The sequence below is a fragment of the Pristiophorus japonicus genome, chromosome 6 (genome assembly GCF_044704955.1).
Source record: "Pristiophorus japonicus isolate sPriJap1 chromosome 6, sPriJap1.hap1, whole genome shotgun sequence".
Taxonomy (NCBI): domain Eukaryota; kingdom Metazoa; phylum Chordata; class Chondrichthyes; family Pristiophoridae; genus Pristiophorus; species Pristiophorus japonicus.
In genome coordinates, this window is record NC_091982.1 from 81,396,365 (window position 1) to 81,420,912 (window position 24,548).

Here is a 24,548-nt window from a genome sequence, read left to right on the forward strand (position 1 = left end):
GAACAAAGCAATCCGCTTGATTGGCACCCCATCCACCACCTTAAACATTCGTTCCCTCCACCACTGGCGCAACTTGGCAGCAATGTGTACCAGTTGTAAAGATGCACTGCAGCAACTTGCCAAGACTTCTTTGACAGCACCTCCCAAACCTGTGACGTCTACCAACCAGAAGGATAAGTTTTGGTCTTCCACTGCACCCCTCGCCTCCCACCCCCCTCATATCTCTTCCTCTGGATCAGTGTCCATTTTTTTGATTAGTCCATTTTGGGAAGTGCTTTGCGATGTTTTTGTATATTAAAGGTAGCATATAAAAGCAAGTTGCAGTTGTCCTGAGCAAACCTGATAACATCACTAATGTCTGGAAATCTCACATGAATTCAATAATCCTATCCCAACAAGAGCAGAAGAGCAGAGCTTGGGTATTAAAGAGGGCAGCGTAGGAGAGTGGTGTACTACATCCTATCATTACCAGAGACCCTATGATACATATAATGGATGGGAATCAGATATCCTATCCGCTTTGTCAAATTCAGTTTGTCAAATTCAGCCTTCGGTCGCCGGAGGAAAAGAGTGTTTGAAGACCAGGCCCTCAAATCTGCCACCAAGCTCATCGTCTACAGGGCTGTAGTAATACCCGCCCTCCTGTATAGCTCAGAAACATAGACCATGTACTGTAGGCACCTCAAGTCACTGGAGAAATACCACCAACGATATCTCCGCAAGATCCTGCAAATCCCCTGGGAGGACAGACTCATCAACGTTAGCGTCCTCGACCAGGCCAACATCCCCAGCATTGAAGCACTGACCACACTTGATCAGCTCCGCTGGGCAGGCCACATTGTTCGCATGCCAGACACGAGACTCCCAAAGCAAGCGCTCTACTCGGAATTCCTTCACGGCAAATGAGCCAAAGGTGGGCAGAGGAAACATTACAAGGACACCCTCAAAGCCTCCCCGATAAAGTGCAACATCCCCACTGACACCTGGGAGTCCCTGGCCAAAGACCGCCCTAAGTGGAGGAAGTGCATCCAGGAGGGCGCTGAGCACCTCGAGTCTCATTGCCAAGAGCATGCAGAAATCAAGCTCAAGCAGCAGAAAGAGCGTGCGGCAAACCAGTCCCACCCACCCTTTCCCTCAACGATTATCTGTCCCACCTGTGACAGGGACTGTGGTTCTCCTATTGGACTGTTCAGGCACCTAAAGACTCATTTTTAGAGTGGAAGCAGGTCTTCCTCGATTCCGAGGGACTGCCTAGGATATGATGATGATGACATATTTAAAGTTTCCTGATATGGAATACGTTAACTAAGATCCTTGCAATTCAGCTACATTCCTCATGTTTTTTGGTCACTGGAGCTTTGTCCTGGGAAACTGTATTCTTGTTAGATATTATAAACCAATGAAATACATTTTCACCAAAATTCATCACAATTTGGTGCATCACAGTAAAACCCCAACATGTATTTAACCTCTGACCTCAAATCTGCAACAAGAAATACATTCCACGTTTTAAAAGTTTAACCCTTACATATATCCAACAAAAATTAGCATCTTTCAAAGTGAAAGCAACCCAATAAAGATGAAGGGTTATATATCTCTGTTACAGGTTAGTTCTAAGATCAGAGGTTAAAAATTCAATCAGACTGGTACCTTGTCCTCTCTCGATCTGTGCAGTCCCTGCGGAGGCCACAGGTGAGTGCATATTTCCTGTGAGAACACGAGATAAAGAACAGTGCAGTGGATAACCTGTCCTTCAAAACATTCAGGTTTGTGCATTAAAAGTAACAGACACACATGCAATAGCTCTTCCTTAGAACACTCTCTGGAAGGATTCTGTTGACGACAATACAAGCTATAACTGACACGTTACTGGACAGTGTACATAGTGCGTCGTAAATAATTGTATTTATCCAAGAGCATTCTATCAAGGGGCCACTGTAACAGGAACAAGGTTTCTTAGGGAAAGGGAGGAGAGGGAGAAGATCAGTGATAAGAAAATTCATCACCAACAGTAAGGGAAAAGGCGCAAGGATGATCACCTCAAAAAAAAAATCAATATGAAGATCGACAAGATTTGACGAGTGATATAAGCAACAAAATACTGATTAATCCTGTACTCAAAAATAATTTAAAAAGAGAAACAAGGAAATAAAGTGGTACAACGTAGCAAAATGCTGTGCAATATGAGAGCCAGTATCAAGCAAAAAGGTTTGACTAGAATTTATACTGTTCCAGCAAATTAGAAGTCTGACCATTTTAATTGGGAAAATCACATTTATTGGTAAACTCCTGTGCCAAAAAGCAGGCATCAGTGAAGACCATCAGAATATAGCCACAGCAATAAACCATAAAGAGAAGCCCCAGTAAACCTTAAGCAAGTTAGAAACTAGACTCAACAGTTCTTTTTCCTGTCAATTATATAGCTGTCCTTTGAAAAAAAACATTCATTTTTCGAGGAAATTTGGTAGGAAATACTTGAAAGTACTTAGTAAAAATCAGAATTATATATTTAATATATTATTTTTGGAGTCAAACTTTCAACCTGTGAAAAACACAGATCACTGGGCCAGACAGTATGCGAGTACTCGTATTTCTCAAATACCAACTGCCTAATATGCTAGTGATCAATTGTTTTAAGATGTCCAAATACAAACATTGATTTTTTTTTAAAAAAGATAAAAGATTAATTACCTTCCCAGTTCATCACCTTATAAAGAACTAGACACCTGGATCATCCACAATCCAAGAATAACTTGCAAGCTATTACACCGCACAGCTCAGTTTTATCATTGCCTCCATTCTGACGTAATTATTTACCAGCAGTTGCTCACTAGGCTCTACCTGTATTTATTTCGAAGACTACACTAAATGACTATTAAAATGAAAATAAATAAATGGCGTCTCGAGTCACTAGTGCTCCTGAACTTAAGATGGAAATGAAAGAGCTACAATGATGCATGGAATACACAGAAGCAGCTAAAAGATCATGCCACATATAATCACTAGGACTTTGTACAACTCTTAGGCATATCTAAAATTGTATTATTACATATAGGGCACCACACATTCTACTTAACCTTGTATCCAAATAGACAGCACTCCTTTTTGCTGTAATGTAAATACATTAAACTGTAGTTTAAAATGATTAAGATTTTTAAAATACGGTCCAGCAAATTATAATTTCTCATTGGAGAAGATGGCCGTGGTGCTTTAGATGTCCTTGGGCCCTGTGCTCTGGGTTTGAATCCAGTATAGGTGGAAGAGAAAAAAAAACCTCTCCTCATTCAGAGGCTTAGTTAAATGGAACACAGGCAGTGTCAGCTTATAATCACAATGGGACACTCCTATTGTTACAGACTTATTTCTGTTTTGGGGATGATTCTTTAGGAGTTTTTTCCCCAGCAGCTTCTTGATCTATCCCACACTATATACCAATAAAAGTCAACAGGAGGCTGGTTTGTTACCAGAATTCTGCTGCTCAGAAAATGTGTACAAGCAGCTCAAGAATGACGGCCCTTACACCCCACACCACTGCACCTTCTGTCTACTTTAGTGCGAGAAGGAGAGGCAGTAAAATTGAGCACCAACACAAAATGGAGGACAAGAAAATTTGTGCTTACATGAAACAGGAGTCAAAGACATGTTGGGCATTTTATATGTATCCCATTTAATTATAATTTATCCCTTTGAAGGCTATGTGGGGAGGGGTGTCCAGTGAATTGCAGGGAAAGTGATTTGGAAAAAACTTCGAAATAAGGGGAAAAAAACAAAATTAAGAGTGATCATTGGCATTGGTTATACTGTATTGATTGGTTGATTGTGAGGAAGGATAACTTTTCATCCAGAAATTTATCAGTTGCTACTCAGTCCCACAATTTAAACACAATCCCTGTCTAAAGTTACATAGTCATAATTGGTCAGTTAAAAAAAGGGGACACTGTCGCTTCAAAGCCTAATCAACAAGTTAAAAAAATCCAGAACACAACAACAAACCCAATACCTTGTCCTCTATCCATTGGCACTGGTCCTGAGGGAGGGAGACCCATCTGAGGCTGCATGTTTCCTGTAGGCAGATGGTTTATTGAAATAAGTCTATGTGGATGAAGTTAAAATGCAAAAAATGGAATTTACATCACAAACACATATTTCTATCAGCCATCAGAGTACTGCTGCTCTCTAAAATCATACTTTTGGTGGGGGGGGATGGAAAGTGAGGAATGTTTGGTGCTGGGAAATGGAGCACTTTGCTTCACGTCACCCATCACATGCTCCCAGATCAGTTATTTCATGTGTTAGGTGCAAGACCCTGCTACATTATCCCCAAAACAGTGAGCCCACTTTCAGAGCAACATCCCGCACTGCATCATTTATCCTATTTGTTTCTTGTGTGACACTACCAATTTATGTATGACACCAGTTCATTAAGTTGAGATTTTATTGCAAGCTTCGACATCAATTAAGAGAGTTGATTTCAATTCTATTGATGTGGCTGAACCCAGGTCAGAGGTGAAAAGACAGTATGCTAACGATATCAGAGGGTCAGCAGCATCAGTGCACACAGGAAAGTAAAGTTTCTTCAGCTCATGTAGATTTACCGCAAGGAAAAAATTAATCTCTTCTCCCTTGTTCCTGACTGATATTTGGCATTCTTCTGGGACTGTAAGCTTGAGATTAGGAACTCAATTTATGAGAAACAAATGCAAATCTGATGAAACCACTGTCTTGTACATTTTTTTATAATGTATGAAGCAAGCAACATTAAGCAATATATCCATTAGCATTATAAAATATAAAAGACTAGAGCTTTTGAACATGGGAATATTTATTTTTATTAGAATTGCGTTCATTATTTATTTATTTGGAGATTTCTCATAAGTTTATGGGGATTCCGTTCATAAATGGAATCCCCATATGTTTATGAGGAATTCCCCTTTCTCGACCATGTGATCCCAGTGACACTTCTGAACCGCCTACATCCCTAGGATCCACGGGCCTTGATGCAGGCCTATGCCAACAGGCCCAGGACCCGAAGACTCCGAAGCCTGGGAGCCGGCAGGTACTTTTGGATTTTTTTTTTCGGGTCGAAGGCGTACTCCGGAGGTGCGCCTCTGACAGCAAATTTTGGCCAGTTTCATGAAGTATACTACTGTAACATTTTTTTTCTTGGCCAATAATAGGTCAAATTTTTGTCTGGAGGGGTTGGTAGGGATTGAGCCTGGAGCCTTGAAGACCAGAGGATTTTTTTGTTTAAATCAAAACAATCTTTAATACCTGCCCCATTGGTCAGAGGGTTATAAGGGCCGTTAACAAGTGTCTTGCTGGGGAGGGGGGGGGGGGAGGGACTCCCACAACTCCTCCTCAGATTCTCAGATTGTAGGCCAGTGTCCAAGATGTGCCCATAGTGGTGTGAGAACCTGCTGGACTCATGCAAATGAAGTGTCCCCCCCACCCTCTGACACCACTCCAATGGGGTCAGCATCAATGTTCCCTCTAATTTTTATTTTAGGTGCGTGGTCCCAAAGTGCTTTGAACAGAAAATACTTCCCACAGACTTTCCTTCTCTTCAAAGCTGCTAATAATAAGTAAATTACCGAGAATTGAAGATATGGCTGAACCAGCTGATAACCTATTTTGTAGCCGATTAAATTATGTAATAAATTAACTGTTACAATACTGGGTTTCTACTAGTCGTTATTATCAGTTCTACATTGTTTGATTACCATCTCGTGACATTGACTGAGTACTGCAACAGTACATTGAAACAGGAGGTTGAGAATAAAATATTCAAAATATAAGGGTGCCGAATTTACATGGCTATTTCGAAGGACTATCACTGTAACTCTAGTGAAACGGCATGGAAAATAGCCGAGAACCCCATATGCCTATGTTAGGGTATCAAGGAATTATGGAGCATCAAGGGATTATGGAGCAAAGGTGGGTAAGTAGAGTTGAGGTACAGATCAGCCATGATCTAATTGAATGGCAGGACTGAATGGCCTACTCCGGTTCCTGCGCTGTGATTTCCCAGCCAGATATTTAGGGGGTGGAGCATTCCTACATGGGGGTTCCTCCTTCTCTGGCTCCGAAGAGACCCAGCACATTTCTTAAATCAGGTACGCTCACTGAGATGAGGCATAGTAGCTTCCAGAAGAGCCCAACTTGGGATCAGCCGGGTTGGGGTGGGGGGGGGGGGGAAGTGAGTCTGGAGCCCCCATACAAGGCATCTTTGTTTAAAAAAAAATAGTAACTTTAGTATCAGCCCCATTAGTAAGGGACATATCAGGGTTCAGAGTTTTCTGGCAGGGTGGGGTGGCATGGCACAAATTTAAACAAATTTGCCTTGTCTTATTACTCCAGGTAAACCTGCCAGATCCATGCAAACGCAACTGTGATCCCACCATAAAATGCCTAGATTGTGGCCTGCAGGTTTATGGGCCCATGGTTTTTCTCTGCTCGGATGCAGTATTGACAACCCAGGACACTGATGCTCTATGGTGAATATGTAGTTTGAAAATATATTTTCAATTTTTGCTAGCACTGAAAAAGCAGCTAAGAGCAAGGGAAATCAAAGGCAATGAGAAAAATAGGAAATGAAGACTATATTAGAAAATGAGTAAAACATTTCAATAGTGCTCTGTAAAGTGGATATAAAAACCCTTCCATACCTCCAGGCCCAACTGGTCCAGGTCCTGGTATTGGTCCTCCTGGTCCTTGCACTGGTCCAGGCCCAGGAACAGACACTGCAGCCTGCATAGGTGGCTGCATCATAGGAGCCCCATTCACATGCATCCCACTCTAATGGGAAATACAAAAAACACAAATTAAACACATATATAGTATACTAATAGAAGAGCCACTTTCTGCTCATTGATGACGAGATTCAACACCGCCTCCAGTGTGTCAATGCAGCCTTTGGCTGCCTGAGGAAAAGAGTGTTCGAAGACCAGGCCCTCAAATTTACCACCAAGCTCATGGTCTACAGGGCTGTAGTTGTAGTACCCGCCCACCTGTATGGCTCAGCGACATGGACCATGTACAGTAGACATCTCAAGTCGCTGGAGAAATACCACCAACGATGTCTCCACAAGATCCTGCAAATCCCCTGGGAGGACAGACGCACCAACATTAGCGTTCTCAACCAGGCCAACAGCCTCAGCATTGAAGCACTGACCACACTTCATCAGCTCCGCTGGGCAGGCCACATTGTCCGCATGCCATTCACGAGACTCCCAAAGCAAGCGCTCTACTCGGAACTCCTTCACAGCAAACGAGCCAAAGGTGAGCAGAGGAAAGGTTACAAGGGCACCCTCAAAGCTTCCCTGATAAAGTGCAACATCCCCACTGACACCTGGGAGTTCCTGGCCAAAGACCGCCCTAAGTGGAGGAAGTGCATCCGGGAGGGCACTAAGCACCTTGAGTCTCATCACTGAGGGCATGCAGAAATCAAGCGCAGGCAGCGGAAAGAGCGTGCGGCAAATCTGTCCCACCTTCCCTTACCCTCAATGGCTATCTGTCCCACCTGTGACAGGGATTGTGGCTCTCGTATCGGACTGTTCAGCCACCTAAGGACTCACTTTAAGAGTGGAAGCAAGTCTTCCTCGATTCCGAGGGACTGCCTATGAATGAATGATGAATTTCAGCTCAAATAGTAACATGTTATTGCACTGTTTACAAAACAGATTATTTAACCACTGTTCTGAACCTTAGTGCAATCAGCTGCTTTCCTGTGGTGTTCTACTAAAATGGAAACTATCATATCCTTTCCTTCTGGGCCTGTAAGAAAGATTTTTTTTAAAATTGAGACAATTCTCCAATCATGAATTACCAAACAGGAAAATACAGATCCTCTAACAATGCTATTTTTGCAACCTTTGGTTAACTTGCCCTCTGATCTTTTGTGGCTCTCTGTTGGGAGGTGTTTGGTTCTAATTTAGAACTACATCCCCATTGGCACCACTCAGACCATTCATTTGATGGATAAGGAGAACGTTGTTGTAAACCTGTTTCCCATTGCTCTACACCAATAGTGACAACACAGCACCACCAATAAAGCTGTTTGATATCGTAAACATAGTAACAATTAAATCCACCCAAGAAATATTTTTTGGACTTACAATGATTAGTAATTATAGAGGTCTGCTAATAGCTCATCAAGTTGATTCCAGAAGGCCCCAGTGATGAGTTAGCAAATTTCAGCTGGTCCTACAGGAGTGTTAGCACACCTAGCCTCATTTTCCCTTGGTTACTTAAAATAAATTCTGATTACTATCCAGTAGCCCTAGAAGGATCAGGGATAGCTGTCATGCCCACTCCAGTTAAATAAACAGTATACACTCACGATCAAGGCTTACATATTAAAAAGTCACTTGGGTGAGATACCGGAGGGTCGCCAGCAATGTTCCCTCTAATTTTGTTTGTCCGTGCGCAGCCCCTTTAAATTTGTGCCCGCATGCCCTTTCTCTCTTCCAGGAGCTGGTGAGCGGCCTGCACGGGACCTTGTGATTGGTGCGCAGCCGCGAGGCTTAGGGGCAACGTTGGTCACTGGTACACATGTAACTACCTCTTCAAGAAATTAATGTCTTCAGACAGAGATAACGGATACTACTTTAAAATGACAGTAACATCATACATGTGATGTATATTCTACTGGCAACGTGAAGGTGTCTTTAATCTGGTTTGCCGCTTTAAGATTTCAATTTGATACACACTCCGAGGTCAATTAGAGGCTAAATTTAATTGCTGAAGAAACTTTGTAAATTGGCAGCAACTCCAGATCAGAAGAATCTAGCAGGGAAATAACTTTTGCTTTTATTTCCTTTAATACTTAAAGAACAACTACTTGTTTGTCAGCAGTTCCTAATGGGTTATTTTGTGATTGTTGTATGATGAATACATTTGAACGAAGCAGGTACAATTGTGACACTTTTAAATGTGATGGGCCACTAGACACAAGACTTGACAATCAATGAGACCCTGTTGGTGATACAGATGAGAAAATAAATATTTAACATCAGAATAACTAGACTAAGCATTTCTATAAAGATCAAGATGCTGACAGAATTTCATTAAACTTAAGTCCAGCTTCTGCTCGTTTTAGCTGTCCTGATGGCTTTATAGGCAAGCGCATCGCAAAGTTTCTAAGTACAAAAACACTAAATCCATCAGGATTTTTCCTCTAAATTTCTATGTGATGAATCCTGCTGAAAACTAGGCAGGGCAACATAGAGGGACAACATGATCAGGTTTTATCATGATGCCCTCTGATGGTTGACTACATGTGCTTGAGCACAAAAATCTAGGCTGACACTCCAGTGTAGTACTGAGGGAGTGCTGCACTGTTGGAGGTGTCGTCTTTCGAATGAGACGTCAAACCGAGGGCCTGTCTCCTCTCTCAGGTGGACGTAAAAGATCCCATGGCACTATTTCGAAGAAGAGCAGGGGAGTTATCCCCAGTTCCTGGCCAATAGTTATCCCTCAATCAACATCACTAAAAAAAGTTTATCTGGTCATTATCACATTGCTGTTTGTGGAAGCTTGCTGAGCGCAAATTAGCTGCCGCGTTTCCTACATTACAACAGTGACTACACTTCATAAGTACTTCATTGGCTGTAAAGTGCTTTGAGACGTCCAGACATGAAAGGTGCTATATAAGTGCAAGTCTTTCTTTTTTTCATGTAAAGAATGGCCATTTGGGCATGGTGATGGAGGGTTCCAGGCACCAAAAGATGAAGGGAGAAAACTGGAGACAAAAAATACATTTAATTTCACTAGAAATTTTTCAGAACACTCTGATGAATTATTAGTGCACACAAGAATCTGCATCAGTGTTAAATCCCTGAACACCAGTAGTCACTGACTTGCGGTGAATGAATAAACATTGAAACATAGAAAATAGGTGCAGGAGTAGGCCGTTCGGCCCTTCGAGCCTGCACCGCCATTCAATGAATTCATGGCTGAACATGCAACTTCAGTACCCCATTCCTGCTTTCTCGCCATACCCCTTGATTCCCCCTAGTAGTAAGGACTACATCTAACTCCTTTTTGAATATATTTAGTGAATTGGCCTCAACAACTTTCTGTGGTAGAGAATTCCACAGGTCCACCACTCTCTGGGTGAAGAAGTTTCTCCTCATCTCGGTCCTAAATGGTTTACCCCTTATCCTTAGACTGTGACCCCTGGTCTGGACTTCCCCAACATCGGGAACATTCTTCCTACATCTAACCTGTCTAAACCAGTCAGAATTTCTATTTTTGTCAAGTCAAGTTCTATTTTTGTTACATGGCACTTTGGAATTTTACAAGTGTTTGGGGTATTGAATTCCACAATTTAACATGAAAAGCACAAATCCTGATCAAGTAACATATCAGCATGGCCCCGACCTGCGAGGAAACACCAGCGGCAGGTTGGGGCTACAAAAGGAGCGCCGTGGAGGCGGCTGCAAGATACAGTGCGAGCCAGATCAGGAGGGCAACTGGATTGGATGGCACCATAATCTAGGTCGCTGATTGGAGTGTGGGCAGGTACAGCAGGAGAGGCAGCAAGCAGCAGAGGAGCGGCGAGAAATTGTAGAGCGACGTGATCGGGGTCCAGGAGAGGCGCGACTTCGGGGCCCAGGGGCAGCACGGGCCAGTCCACACTGCGATGTGTATGTACACTAGGTCTGTGCAGCAGAGCTGATCTCCATTCTTGGTTAATCCTTGCCACTGGACCGAGACCTAGTTCTGTCAAGCCCATGTGGTGACTGGTGTGCAACGGCCACCACACATTAAAAAAATCCACGCACAGGCATCTTCCACCCTTCAATGAGTATTTCAAAACCTGGAATATCAGGTCCCTCATTGTAACACCTGTGAACTTTTTGGTGTGGAAGCAAGTCATCCTCGATATGAGGGACTGCCTAAGAAGATTAAAATCAAGTATTACATGCAAACATTGTATTAAAATGTATACAAAATAATGGCTCGTGTGTGTGTCTGCTCCAATGGAACCTACCATAGGTTGCGGCTGGGAGACTGGAGGAACAGCCTGAACTTGCGGGGCATTCGGGCCTGCTACAGGTTGGCCAGATGAAATCAGTGATGTCACATTGGCTGGTCGATGTAACATTTTCTGAAAAGAACAAAACATTTTAGTACTGCCTACCATCAGCTTTTCATTTATTTCTAAAAGATCCCCAACGTAGTCAAAATTGATCAACACTGAAACGTTTGGAACTGATTTAAAAAGACATCTCATTGCTCACTAGTCTTAATGCTAATGGTTCAGCACAAAATGTGTGTGTGTGTGGGGCAATTGGGAAGAGTTTGCACTTTGGGAAAAATGTACTCACCATGGCAATTTCAGGATCCACAATTCTCATAACAACCTGTGCCTGCAGCAGCGCATATGCCAGTTGTGGGTTCTGTAGCAGCATGTTACGAGCTTCCTGAGGACTGTTCTGAATGCAGAGCTGAAAACGAAAGCATAATGCTAAAGGTATGCACGAGCAGAACACATTTAGCACAGCTGTAATAACAAATCATATGGACAGTGTGGAACTGCACATATTGAAATATCAATGCAGGACAGCAGGAAGTGATGGGACACTTCCATTCCAGAGTTTAGTTAGAACATAAGAACAGAATAGGAGGAGGAGTAGGCCATTCGGCCCTTCAAGCCTGCTCCACCATTCACTAAGATCATGGCTGATCATCTACCTCAACTCCATCTTCCCGCACTATTTCCATATCCATTGATATGGGCATCAATGGATATCCAAAATCTATCCATTTCTGTCTTGAGTATACTGACCATCCACAGCTCTCCAGGGTAGAGAATTCCAAAGATACACAATCCTTTGAGTGAAGAAATTTCTCCTCATCCCAGTCCTAAATATCCGACCCCTTTTTCGAAGACTGTGACTCCTAGTTCTAAATCCTTAGCCAGGTTAAGTGTCCTCCCAGCATCTATCCAGTCAAGCCCCTTTAGAATTTTATATGTTTCACTAAGATCACCTTTCATTCTTCTAAACTCTGTAGAATATAAGCCTAGTCTACTCAATCACTCCTCAAAGGACCATCTAGTGCCCTTCATTGCACTCATCCAAGTCAGTGATATAGATTGCAAATAGCTGAGGTCCAAGCACTGATCCTTGCGGTGCCCCACTAGTTACAGCTTGCCAGATCAAAATTTATTCCTACTGTTTTCTGTCCATTAATCAACACCAAATCCCATGAGCCCTAACGTTGTGTAATAACAGCTTTTGTGGCATCTTATCGAATGTTTTCTGAAAATCCAAATACACTATATCCACTGGTTTCCCCCTTACCTACCCTACTAGTTACAACCTCAAAAAGCTCCAACAGATTTGTTAAACATGATTTCCTTTTCATAAATCAGTGTTGACTCTGCCCAATTAACACGTTAACACGTCCCTAAAAGTAGATTCTAGCATTTTCTTTACTTTGGATGTGAGGCTAACTGGCTTGTAGTTCCGTTAACTCTATCCTTCTTGAATAACGGGGTTATGTTTGTTACCTTCCAAATGGCAGGGCCCATTCTAAAATCTAGAGAATTCTGGAAGATCAAAACCAATGCATCTACTATCTCTGTAGACATCCCAATAGTGGATAATCAAGGGGCTATAGGTAGGGAGGAACATAATACAATCACAAATGAAGTAATACTAGGTAAAATAATGGGACTAAAGGCGGACAAGTCCCCTGGACCTGATGCCTTACATCCTAGGGTCTTAAAAGTGGCTGCAGAGATAGTGGATGCATTGGTTGTCATCTACAAAATTCCCTGGATTCTGGGGCAGTTCCAGTGGATTGAAAAAACGCAAATGTAACGCACCTATTTAAAAAAGGAGGCAGACAAAAAGTAGAAAACTATAGACTAGTTAGCCTAACATCTGTCGTTGGGAAAATGCTGGAGTCCATTATTAAGGAAGCAGTAGCGGGACATTTGGAAAAGCATGATTCAATCAAGCAGTCAGCATGGTTTTATGAAAGGGAAATCATGTTTGACAAATTTGTTGGTGTTCTTTGAGGATGTAACGAGCATGGTGGATAAGGGGGAACCAGTGGATGTGGTGTATTTGGATTTACAGAAGGCATTCGATAAGGTGCCACATGAGGTAGTGTCAGGCATGCGAACAATGTGGCCCGCCCAACAGAGCTGGTCGAGCGTGGTCAGTGCTTCGATGCTGGGGATGTTGGCCTGATCGAGGACGCTAATGTTGGTGCATCTGTCCTCACAGGGGATTTGCAGGATCTTGCGGAGACATCGTTGGTATTTCTCCTGCGATTTGAGGTGTCTACTGTATATGGTCCACGTCTCTGAGCCATACAGGAGGGCGGGTATCACTGCAGCCTGTAGACCATGAGCTTTGGTGGCAGATTTGAGGGCCTGATCTTCGAACACTCTCTTCCTCAGGCGGCCGAAGGCTGCTGCGCTAGCACGCTGGAGGCGGTGTTGAACCTTGTCGTCGATGTCCACTTTGTTGATAATAGGCTCCCGAGGTATGGAAAGTGGTCCACATTGTCCAGGGCCGCGCCGTGGATCTTGATGACTGGGGGGCAGTGCTGTGTGGTGGGGGTCAGGTCACACTTTAGCAAGCGAGTGCTCTACTCAGAACTCCTACATGGCAAGCGAGCCCCAGGTCGGCAGAGGAAACGTTTCAAGGACACCCTCAAAGCCTCCTTGATAAAATGCAACATCTCCACTGACACCTGGGAGTACCTGGCCAAAGACTGGACTAAATGGAGGAAGAGCATCCGGGAGGGCACGAAGCACCTCGAGTCTCGCTGCCGAGAGCATGCAGAAAGCAAGCACAGACAGCGGAAGGAGTGTACGGCAAACCAGTCTTTCCACCAACCTTTTCCTTCAATGACTGTCTGTCTGTCCCACCTGTGACAGAGACTGTAATTCCCGTATTGGACTGTTCAGTCACCCAAGAATTCACTTTTAGAGTGGAAGCAAGTCTTCCTCGATTTCGAGGGATTGCCGATGATGATGATGACATAAGCAATAACTGCACAAGATAAAAGCTCACGTGGCTGGGGGTAATATATTAGCATGGATAGAGGATTAGCTAACTAACAGAAAACAGAGAGTCGGGATAATTGGGTCATTTTCCGGTTGGCAAACAGTGACTAGTGGGGTGCCGCAGGGATCAGTGCTGGGTCCTCAACTATTTACAATCTATATTGATGACTTGGATGAAGGGACCAAGTGTAATATAGCCAAGTTTGCTGATGATACAAAGATGGGTGGAAAAGCAAATTGTGAGGAGGACACACAAATTCTGCAAAGGGGTATCGACAAGTTAAGTGAGTGGGCAAAAATTTGGCAGATGGAGTATAATGTGGGAAAATGTGAGGTTATCCACTTTGGCAGAAATAATAGAAAAGCAAATTATAATTTAAATTGAGAAAAGTTGCAAAGTGCTGCAATACAGATAGACCTGAGGGTCCTTGTGCATGAACCACAAAAAGTTAGTATGCAGGTACATCAAGTAATCAAGAAGGCAAATGGAATATTGACCTTTATTGCAAGGTGGAAAGAGTATAAAAGCAGAGAAGTTCTGCTACAATTGTACAGGTTATTGGTGAGGCCACACCTGGAGTACTGCATGGAGTTTTGGTCTCCATATTTAAGGAAGGATATACTTGCATTGGAAACTGTTCAGAAAAGGTTCACTAGGTTGATTCCGGAGATGAGAGGGTTGACTTATGAGGATAGGTTGAGTAGGTTGGGTCTATACACATTGGAGTTCAGAAGAATGAGAGGTGATCTTATTGAAACTTATAAGATAATGAGGGGGCTCGACAAGGTGGATGCAGAGAGGATATTTCCACTCATAGGGGAAACTAAAACTAGGGGACATAGTCTTAGAATAAGGGGCCATCCATTTAAAACTAAGATGGGGAGAAATTTCTTCTCTCCGAGGGTTGTAAATCTATGGAATTCTCTGCCCCAGAGAACTGTAGAGGCTGGGTCATTGAATATATTTAAGGCGGAGATAGACAGATTTTTGAGCGATAAGAGAGTAAAGGGTTATGGGGAGCGGGCAGGGAAGGGGAGCCGAGTCCATGATCAGATCAGCCATGATTTTATTGAATGGCGGAGCAAGCTTGAGGGGCCAAATAGCCTACTCCTGTACTTATGTACTAGAATGTAGGCCATCGGGTCCAAGGGATTTGTCAGCTTTTAGTCCCATTAATTTCTCCAGTACTATTTCTTTACTAACACTAATTTCTTTAAGTTCCTCATTCTCACTGGACCCTTGGTTCCCCACTATTTTCGAAATGTTTTTTCTAACAAGACAGATGCAAAGTATTTGTTTAATGCAATTTCCTTGTTCCCTAGTATAATTACTCCTGTCTCTGTCTGTAAAGGACTCACGTTTTCTTATTTCCCATTATAATTTCTCCTATCTCTGCCTGTAAGGGACCCATGTTTACTTTTGTTGATCTCATCCTTTCTACATAACTATAGAAGCTTTTATAATCTGTTTTAAGTCTCTCGCTAGTTTACTCTCATATTCTATTTTCTCCTCTTGATCAATTTCTTGGTCATCCTTTATTGAATTCTAAAATCCTCAGGTTAACTTCTCTTTTTGGCAACATTATAATCCTCTTCATTTAATCGAATACTATATTTAACCTCTCTTGTTAGCCACGGTTGGACCACTTTTTCCATGGGTTTTTATTCTTTAAGGATATGTGTATTTGTTGCGAATTAGAAATTATTTCTTTAAATGCTTGTCATTGCTTATCTACCAACATATCTTTTAATCTAGATTTCCCAATCTACCGTAGCCAACTTGTCCCTCATACCTACGTAGTTTGTTTTGTTTAAATTTAAGACCCTAGTTTCAGACTTTACTAAATCTCTCAAACTCAATATAAAATTCTATCACATTATGATCACTCTTCCCCAGAGGCTCCTTTACTACAATATTATCAATTAACCTTCTCTCATTGCAGAGTACTAGATCTAAAAATGCCTGTTGCTTAGTTGGTTCTTTGACCTTCTGAACTAGCTTGAATGCATTCCATGAACTCGTTCTCTGCACTATTACTGCAAATTTGACTTGCCCAGTCTATAAGATTAAAATCCCTCATGATTACTGCATTGCCCTTGTTACACACATCTTTAATTGCCTGATTTATACTCTGCCCAACACTACAACTACTGCTAGGGGGCTTATAAGCTACTTCCAGCATTGTTTGTTGCCCCTTGCCGTTTCTAAGCTCCACCCAAACTGATTCTACTTTTTGATTTTCCGAGTCAAGATCCTTCCTCTCTACTGTCTTTATGCCATTCTTTATTATCAGGGATATCCCCCACAACTTTTCCATGCTGCCTATCTTTTCTAAAAGTCAAGTACTCTGGAAATACTTAGTTCCCAACCTTGGTCACTCTGCAACCATGTCTTCATAATGGCTATTAGATCAAACCCATTCATTTCTATCTGTGCTATTAATTCATCTATTTTGTTGCAAATGCGTTGCACATTCACTTTTAAGTAACTTTTTTCTATTTTTCCCTGATGTCACCTTCGTCATTAATGCCCTATTACCTTTGTTAAACTCTCTGTCCCTTCCTGATCCCACTGCTTAATTTTACCCAAATCTTTACTCTGCTCCAGAGTCTTGATTTTTCTCTTGCTACTTTTGAATTTACCCCTTCCTGAATCCTTCCATTCCATTAGTTTAAAGACCTGTCTGTTGCGCTAATTATTCGACTTGCCAGGACAACAGTCCCAGCCTGGTTTAAGTGCAGGCCGTCCCAACGGAACAGCTCCCTCGTTCCCCCGAACCGGTGCCAGTGCCCCACGAATTGAAATCCCTGCCTCCCACATCATTTTCAGTCACGCATTAACCTTCTAATCTGTTTGTCCAGCCATGAAAAGGCATGTTCCTGTAGGGAGCTATTGAATAAAAAGCAGTTGTTACCGCCAAAACAGTGAAATCTAGCAGTTTAGACCAAAGGTATGGAAATTGTCCACCCTTGTACGGCAGGGGGATAAAAAAAAGTGATTCTTTCTCTCATTGTAACAATCATGTGGTTGCAAGAGCCTCAATAGTTTAAGATCCTCGGAATGTCCTCCAGCATAGCTGGAGAAACTTTAATAACTGGTACTCAACCATTATTCCCGAGAGTGATCTTTAGTCTTTAGTCTTCCAGTTGTGAGAAATTTACGAAATATCCTTTCATAACATGACTGGAACCAGCGATTCTCATTAAAAACTAAGATTTACAGACAATTGTCCCATTCCTGCTCAGCACTGCCACGGTGGCAGCTTTGCTTTAGGTGGCTGATAGTCCTGATTTCCACCATCACTGTAGAAATCTTAACCTTTTTTTAAAACCTATAAACTGCAGTCCACTTTACAGCTAGACATTAGCACACAATTTTTTAAACTTCTATCTCCCTGGTGGCAGAATGGAGTACTGGTTGTGTTTGTGGACAGACAGGCCATTCTGGCATTTTCCCAAATGATACAGCAGAGATCAACAACTGACCATAAGGGGAACTGTGGGCACAATGCCATATCCATACTCACCTCATGACATGGTTTGAATACTAGAGGAAGATTTCAAATAAAAATAGCAATTTTTTCTTGCAAATAGTGATTCTATGAAATAGCTATTTTTCTTCCCTACAACTCTGCAATCTTTCTGAACTGTGCACTTTCCTTGCTGAGAAAGTGGGTCTGAAACTTGCTGCAAAGATTCTGCCAAAACCATATCCAACCAGAGGTCTGCAGAGCTGTCCTCAGTGACCGTTATCCCGATTCTTCAGTCTCTCCGTATTGGGGTGGGGGAAGGAAAGGAACAGGAAGGAAGCTAGTTCAAGGTCTCTACTCTGCACTTCCAATTGACAGCATTTGTGTCTTCTATCAAATGGGTTTGGTTTTTAAATTTTGTTCAATCCAAAAAAGAACTATTATTTTGTCCTGAAAAGTAAATAAATGCTTCAATATTAAGAGAGAAAAAAAAACCTTCATTTGCTTCATGAGTTCGAACATTTGCTCAGGTGGAAGGCTGGCCACAGCACGACTGATGGACTCTGGGGCATCTTCAGGGGAGACTGGATCTCCATAAGGAGACTCCATGACAGGACCCGCTGTGCCCAGATCTGCAAAAGAATAATGAATAATGTTATGTAACATTATCAACAGCTTATAATGCCGTTGTATTACTTCCAGTGGTTTGGTGGTAATAATAACATGATCAAGATTAACACTCAGTCAAGATAGCAATGTTTTTGTTTTATAATCTACCCCTGGAACATCGGGAACATTTCATTTTTAAATAACTGGAGTTAAAATGGAAGCTGGCCTCCCTCACTTGAACAGAAAACAGGTTGTTTAACGTAATCACACCAGGTTCACTAATCTGGTAATGATTCAGGATACAGAGGCTTCACTCTAGGTCCAAAATGAACAGTACATTATCATGGCATTAGTAGGTATTACAGACTCAGACAATGTGTGATAAATTGCTCATTAGCATTTCATGCAATAGTCCCCATTTACTGAGACTTTGGTCATGGTTGATTGACAACATTGTTTTCAGGAGATATTTAAAACTGTATAAAAATTGTGGAATTCACTTGGTGTTTAATTCTGGGAGGAGATCCAAAACCACATGTGTGTCAACCATATACAACAAGAATAACTGTACAAGTCCACGCTGCCAACATTAATGGTTGGAAAATCGCAGGCAGCCATTGCCCAAATTTCCCATACACACTGCTGGTGGGTGAAGCTTCCACCAGCAGCACAGACATGTAAAATTACATCCAACATCTTATCTTGGAAGTAAAAACACGTCATCGACCTGAAACGTTAACACTATTTCGCTCACCACTGATGCTGCCTGACCTGCTGAGTATTTCCAGCATTTTCTGTTTCTATTTCAGATTTCCAGCATCCACAGTATTTTGCTTTTGTAACCTTATCTTGAAGATTTACCAAAGGATTAACATGATTGTTTCACCTAAATAGTTCTGCTGCTTCATTCTACTCTGTATGAACCAACTTCTAAATACCTGGTTTTAGCCTGTGTGCATTGGTCTATCAGAATGGTACTTTCCACCTTTTGGAACTTACAGGAGAATGTGGTTGGCATCTGACATGATTTCCAGTAAATAATATACTGCAATGAGGGGTTCATTGTTAAAGCTGGGCACACGCACCCTTGCAAAATCATAGGTTTTGGTTCAAGGGAGACTAGATTGCAGCAAAATTCTAAAAAGGCAAAGTGTGTTAAAAAGACAAGCCTGGAGGCTCTGTGCCTCAATGCAAGGAGTATTCGTAATAAGGTGGACGAATTAACTTCACAGGCAGCAATTAATGAATATGATATAATTGGCACCACGGAAACATGGCTCCAGGGGACCAAGTCTGGGAACTCAACATCTAGGGGTATTCAACATTCAGGAAGGATAGACAGAAAGGAAAAGGAGGTGGGGTAGCATTGCTGGTTAAAGAGGAAATTAACACAAGAGTAAGGAAGGACATTAGCTTGGATAATGTGGAATCTGTATGGGTGGAGCTGCAGAATACCAAAGGGCAGAAAACGCAAGTGGGAGTTGTGTACAGACCACCAAACAGTAGTAGTGAGGTTGGGGACAGCATCAAACAAGAAATTAGGGATGCATGCAATAAAGGTACAGCAGTTATCATGGCTGACTTTAATCTACATTGGGCTAACCAAACTGGTAGCAATACGATGGAGAAGGATTTCCTGGAGTGTATTAGGGATGGTTTTCTGGACAAATATGTCGAGGAACCAACTAAAGGGCTGGCCATCCTAGACTGGGTGATGTGTAATGAGAAACGACTAATTAGCAATCTCATTGTGCAAGAGTGACCATAATATGGTAGAATTCTTTATTAAGATGGAGAGTGACACAGTTAATTCAGAGGCTAGGGGCCTGAACTTAAGGAAAGGTAACTTCGATGGTATGAGACATGAACTGGCTAGAATAGAATGGCAAATGATACTTAAAGGGTTGACGGTGGATAGGCAATGGCAAACATTTAAAGATAACATGGATGAACTTCAACAATTGTACATCCCTGTCTTGAGTAAAAATAAAACGGGGAAGGTGGCTCAACCATGGCTAACAAGGGAAATTAAGGATAGTGTTAAATCCAAGGAAGACGCATATAAATTGGCCAGAAAAAGCAGCAAACCTGCGGACTGGTAGAAATTTAGAATTCAGCAGAGGAGGACAAAGGGTTTAATTAGGAGGGGGAAAATAGAGTATGTGAGGAAGCTTGCCGAGGAACTTAAAAACTTCTATAGCTATGTGAAGAGAAAAAGATTAGTGAAGACAAACGTAGGTCCCTTGCAGTCAGATTCAGGTGAATTTATAATAGGGAACAAAGAAATGGCAGACCAGTTGAACAAATATTTGGGTTCTGTCTTCACGAAGGAAGACACAAATAACGTGCCGGAAACACTTAGGGGACCAAGGGTTAATGAGAAGGAGGAACTGAAGGAAATCCTTATTAGTCAGGAAATTGTGTTAGGGAAATTGATGGGATTGAAGGACGATACAATCCCCAGGGCCTGATAGTTTGCTTCCCAGAGTACTTAAGGAAGTGGTCCGAGAAATAGTGGATGCATTGGTGATCATTTTCCAACAGTCTATCGACTCTAAATCAGTTCATATGGACTGGAGGGTAGCTAATGTAATGCCACTTTTTAAAAAAGGAGGGAGAGAGAAAAGGGGAATTATAGACCAGTTAGCCTGACATCAGTAGTGGGGAAAATGTTGGAATCAATGATTAAAGATGAAATAGCAGCGCATTTGGAAAGCAGTGACAGGATAGGTCCAAGTCAACATGGATTTATGAAAGGGAAACCATGCTTGACAAATCTTCTGGAATTTTTTGAGGGTGTAACTAGTAGAGTGGACAAGGGAGAACCAGTGGATGTGGTGTATTTGGACTTTCAAATGGCTTTTGACAAGGTCCCACACACGAGATTGGTGTGCAAAATTAAAGCACATGGTATTGGGGGTAATGTACTGACATGGATAGAGAACTGGTTGGCAGACAGGAAGCAGAGAGTCGGGATAAATGGGTCCTTTTCAGAATGGCAGGCAGTGACTAGTGGGGTGCCGCAGGGCTCAGTGCTGGGACCCCAGCTCTTTACAATATATATCAATGATTTAGATGAAGAATTGAGTGCAATATCTCCAAGTTTGCAGATGACACTAAACTGGGTGGCGGTGTGAGCTGTGAGGAGGTCGCTAAGAGGCTGCAGGGTGACTTGGACAGGTTAGGTGAGTGGGCAAATGCATGGCAGATGCAGTATAATGTGGATAAATGTGAGGTTATCCACTTTGGGGGCAAAAACCCAAAGGCAGAATATTATCTGAATGGCAGATTACGAAAAGGGGAGGTGCAACGAGACCTGGGTGTCATGGTACATCAGTCATTGAAAGTTGGCATGCAGGTACAGCAGGCGGTGAAGAAGGCAAATGGTATGTTGGCCTTCATAGCTAGGGGTTAAGAAGATAGGAGCAGGGAGGTCTTACTGCAGTTGTACAGGGACTTGGTGAGGCCTTACCTGGAATATTGTGTTCGGTTTTGGTCTCCTAATCTGAGGAAGGACGTTCTTTCTATTGAGGGAGTGCAGCAAAGGTTCACCAGACTGATTCCCAGGATGGCTGGACTGACATATGAGGAGAGACTGGATCGACTGGGCCTTTATTCACTAGAGTTTAGAAGGATGAGAGGGGATCTCATAGAAACGTATAAAATTCTGACGGGACTGGACAGGTTAGATACAGGAAGAATGTTCCCGATGTTAGGGAAGTCCAGACCCAGGGGACACAGTCTAAAGATAGGGGGTAAGCCATTTAGGACTGAGATGAGGAGAAACTTCTTCACTCAGAGAGCTGTTAACCTGTGGAATTCCCTACCGCAGAAAGTTGTTGATGCCAGTTCGTTGGATATATTCAAGAGGGAGTTAGATGTGGCCTGTACAGCTAAAGGGATCAAGGGGTATGGAGAGAAAGCAGGAAAGGGGTACTGAAGTGAATTATCAGCCATGATCTTATTGAATGGTGGTGCAGGCTCGAAGGGCCGAATGGCCTACTCCTGCACTTATTTTCTATGTTTCTATGTTACGGTTACTGTTTTATTATGTGAACAAAAGATAAAAATAGTAGAAAGTCAGAATTGTAATAATCGTTCCTAATATATTTTCTGTTTAATGTTTATACAATAACATTTATTTTTCTAAAGTTCTTTTTTTAACTTTGTCATTCCCTCTGACTTCCAATGCGGACTGTAAATAATGTTAGGCAACTATTCCATTCTGTCAGTCAGTTCTTCTATACTTTGCTTTTTGTGAACTAAGCATCCAGCACCTCGGTTTCATTTTCAGACAACATAGCTGCCAAAAATGAGCATGGGAAGCCTCTAACAACCAAAATCACCCGATATCATAGTTGTCACTAGAGCCATAAAATATATTGGACAATATACTTAACAGTATTGAGGTGCATTTCAAACTACAACTACAGGTTAAGAAAAAGGCACCAGAGCTCACCCAAAACGCTCAGCAAGAGTGATACTGCTTTATATAGAAGTAACCCCATAAAGATCTGCAGGTCAGGGGATTACTGTGAGGTCAGGGGAATCTAGCAACATATCCTTAATACAGGTAAAACACTGAAAAATAATACAATTGAGAAAAATATTACATGGTTCCCCTGACTTCACAAATGCTGCATGATAAACATAGTCCATGTTAAAAATGTACATACTTATGCTTCACTGAAATACTGGTAACAATCCTCAATAAACAAGGAGATTGTTTGGCATACAAAGATTTGCTCTAGTAGAACTTGTGTGCTTTATTTGAAGTATTTGTAGCTAATTATTAAACCACTGCATTTGGACTTAACCAAACTAGGAAATGGCAGCAGGGACTGAACTGTACACCAGAAACTTCACAAACGTATAATTTACTGAATTAATTTTCAGATTTGTATTCAATTTGTCAGATTCTAGTACAGCCCAAGTATTCACATGTAGGCTTTCAAGACCTACTTTAAGTGTGACAGTGTGTGATAGAAGGCAGAACATGCTTTTCATAGCAAAGCAAATCCCTTGCAGTAGGCAAGAAGCAACAGACTGACCGATGTGGCATGGATTCATACTCACTCTTGAGCTCTTCCTTATTCTTCTCACTAGCAGCATTGTCCACACGCAGCGCTCTTCCATTAAATTCCCTCCCATTGAGATTGCGCATGGCACTGAGTGCAGTCTCCTGATCCTGGTACTCGCAGAAGCCATATCCTTTGGGTTTACCAGTTTCTCTGTCGTACACAAGCCTACAATGAGAGATGGTAAAATGAACAAATGCCCCACTTGCATTTGCACAGAAATACAAAATGTAAGCTATTACATCAGGGTTCAACCAGGAAAAGAATAGATAAAGGGAGTGAAGACTGGTCCATTGCATGGGTTTTGAAGAATATCACAAGAGGTCATCAGTGATGTGGCACAAGCCCAAAGCATCAATAACAAAATGTAACATTTGAAGTGTGCCCTATTATTTTTAATATATTAAATTAGATAGATCAAGCAAGGGTGATTTACACTTTGTGTGACACTTTGAAGTATAATAAACCTTTAATTGTATAGATTGAAATATTTGAAAAATCAGTTCCATATGGCTAAAGACAATTGATGAAACATCAAAGGCATTTAAAACGGTTTGATTTCACTGCCTAAAGATATAGAAGAGGCAGAAACCCTCACCGCATTTAAAAAGTACTTGGATATGCATTTGAAGTATCGTAACGTACAAGGCTATGGACCAAGAGCTGGAAAGTGGGATTCGGCTGGATAGCTCGTTTTTGATCAACTCTGACACAATGGGCCAAATGGCCTCCATCTGTGCGTAAATTTCTATGATTCTATGAAATTATCACAAAAGCTGCCGTGGTGCATATAAGTAACAACGATATAGGTAAAAAACGGGATGAGGTCCTATGAGACGAATTTAGGGAGCTAGGAGCTAAATTAAAAAGTAGGACCTCAAACGTAGTAATCTCAGGATTGCTACCAGTGCCACGTGTTAGTCAGAGTAGGAATCGCAGGATAGTTCAGATGAAATACGTGGCTTGAGGAGTGGTGCAGAAGGGGGGGGGATTCAAATTCCTGGGACATTGGAACCGGTTCTGGGGGTGATGGGACCAGTACAAACCGGACGGTCTGCACCTGGGCAGGACCAGAACCAATGTCCTAGGGGGAGTGTTTGCTAGTGCTGTTGGGGAGGGGTTAAACTAATATGGCAGGGGGATGGGAACCTATGCAGGGAGACAGAGGGAAGTAGAATGGGGGCAGAAGCAAAAGATAGAAAGAAGAAAAGTAAAAGTGGAGGGCAGAGAAACCCAAGGCAAAAAGCAAAAAGGACCACATTACAGCAAAATTCTAAAGGGGCAAAGTGTGTTAGAAAGACAAGTCTGAAGGCTCTGTGCCTCAATGCGAGGAGTATTCGGAATTAGGTGGACGAATTATCT

The 24,548-nt window shown here is 42.2% G+C and overlaps 1 protein-coding gene across 4 annotated transcripts in view; it reads right to left on the minus strand.

Annotated features, from left to right (window-relative positions):
• The window catches only part of cstf2 (cleavage stimulation factor, 3' pre-RNA, subunit 2), a 93,351-nt gene that overhangs the window by 59,821 nt on the left and 8,982 nt on the right, over window positions 1-24,548 (minus strand). For 3 of the 4 annotated variants that reach the window (XM_070882995.1, XM_070882994.1, XM_070882991.1), the window contains exons 3-9: window positions 23,185-23,354; window positions 17,995-18,131; window positions 11,331-11,450; window positions 10,994-11,110; window positions 6,666-6,795; window positions 4,001-4,063; window positions 1,651-1,707 (exon numbers count right to left, since the gene is read on the minus strand). In XM_070882995.1, the coding sequence (XP_070739096.1) occupies window positions 1,651-1,707; window positions 4,001-4,063; window positions 6,666-6,795; window positions 10,994-11,110; window positions 11,331-11,450; window positions 17,995-18,131; window positions 23,185-23,354 (794 nt within the window). The remainder of the gene's footprint in view (window positions 1-1,650; window positions 1,708-4,000; window positions 4,064-6,665; window positions 6,796-10,993; window positions 11,111-11,330; window positions 11,451-17,994; window positions 18,132-23,184; window positions 23,355-24,548) is intronic. The other variant, XM_070882992.1, reaches the window with a different exon arrangement.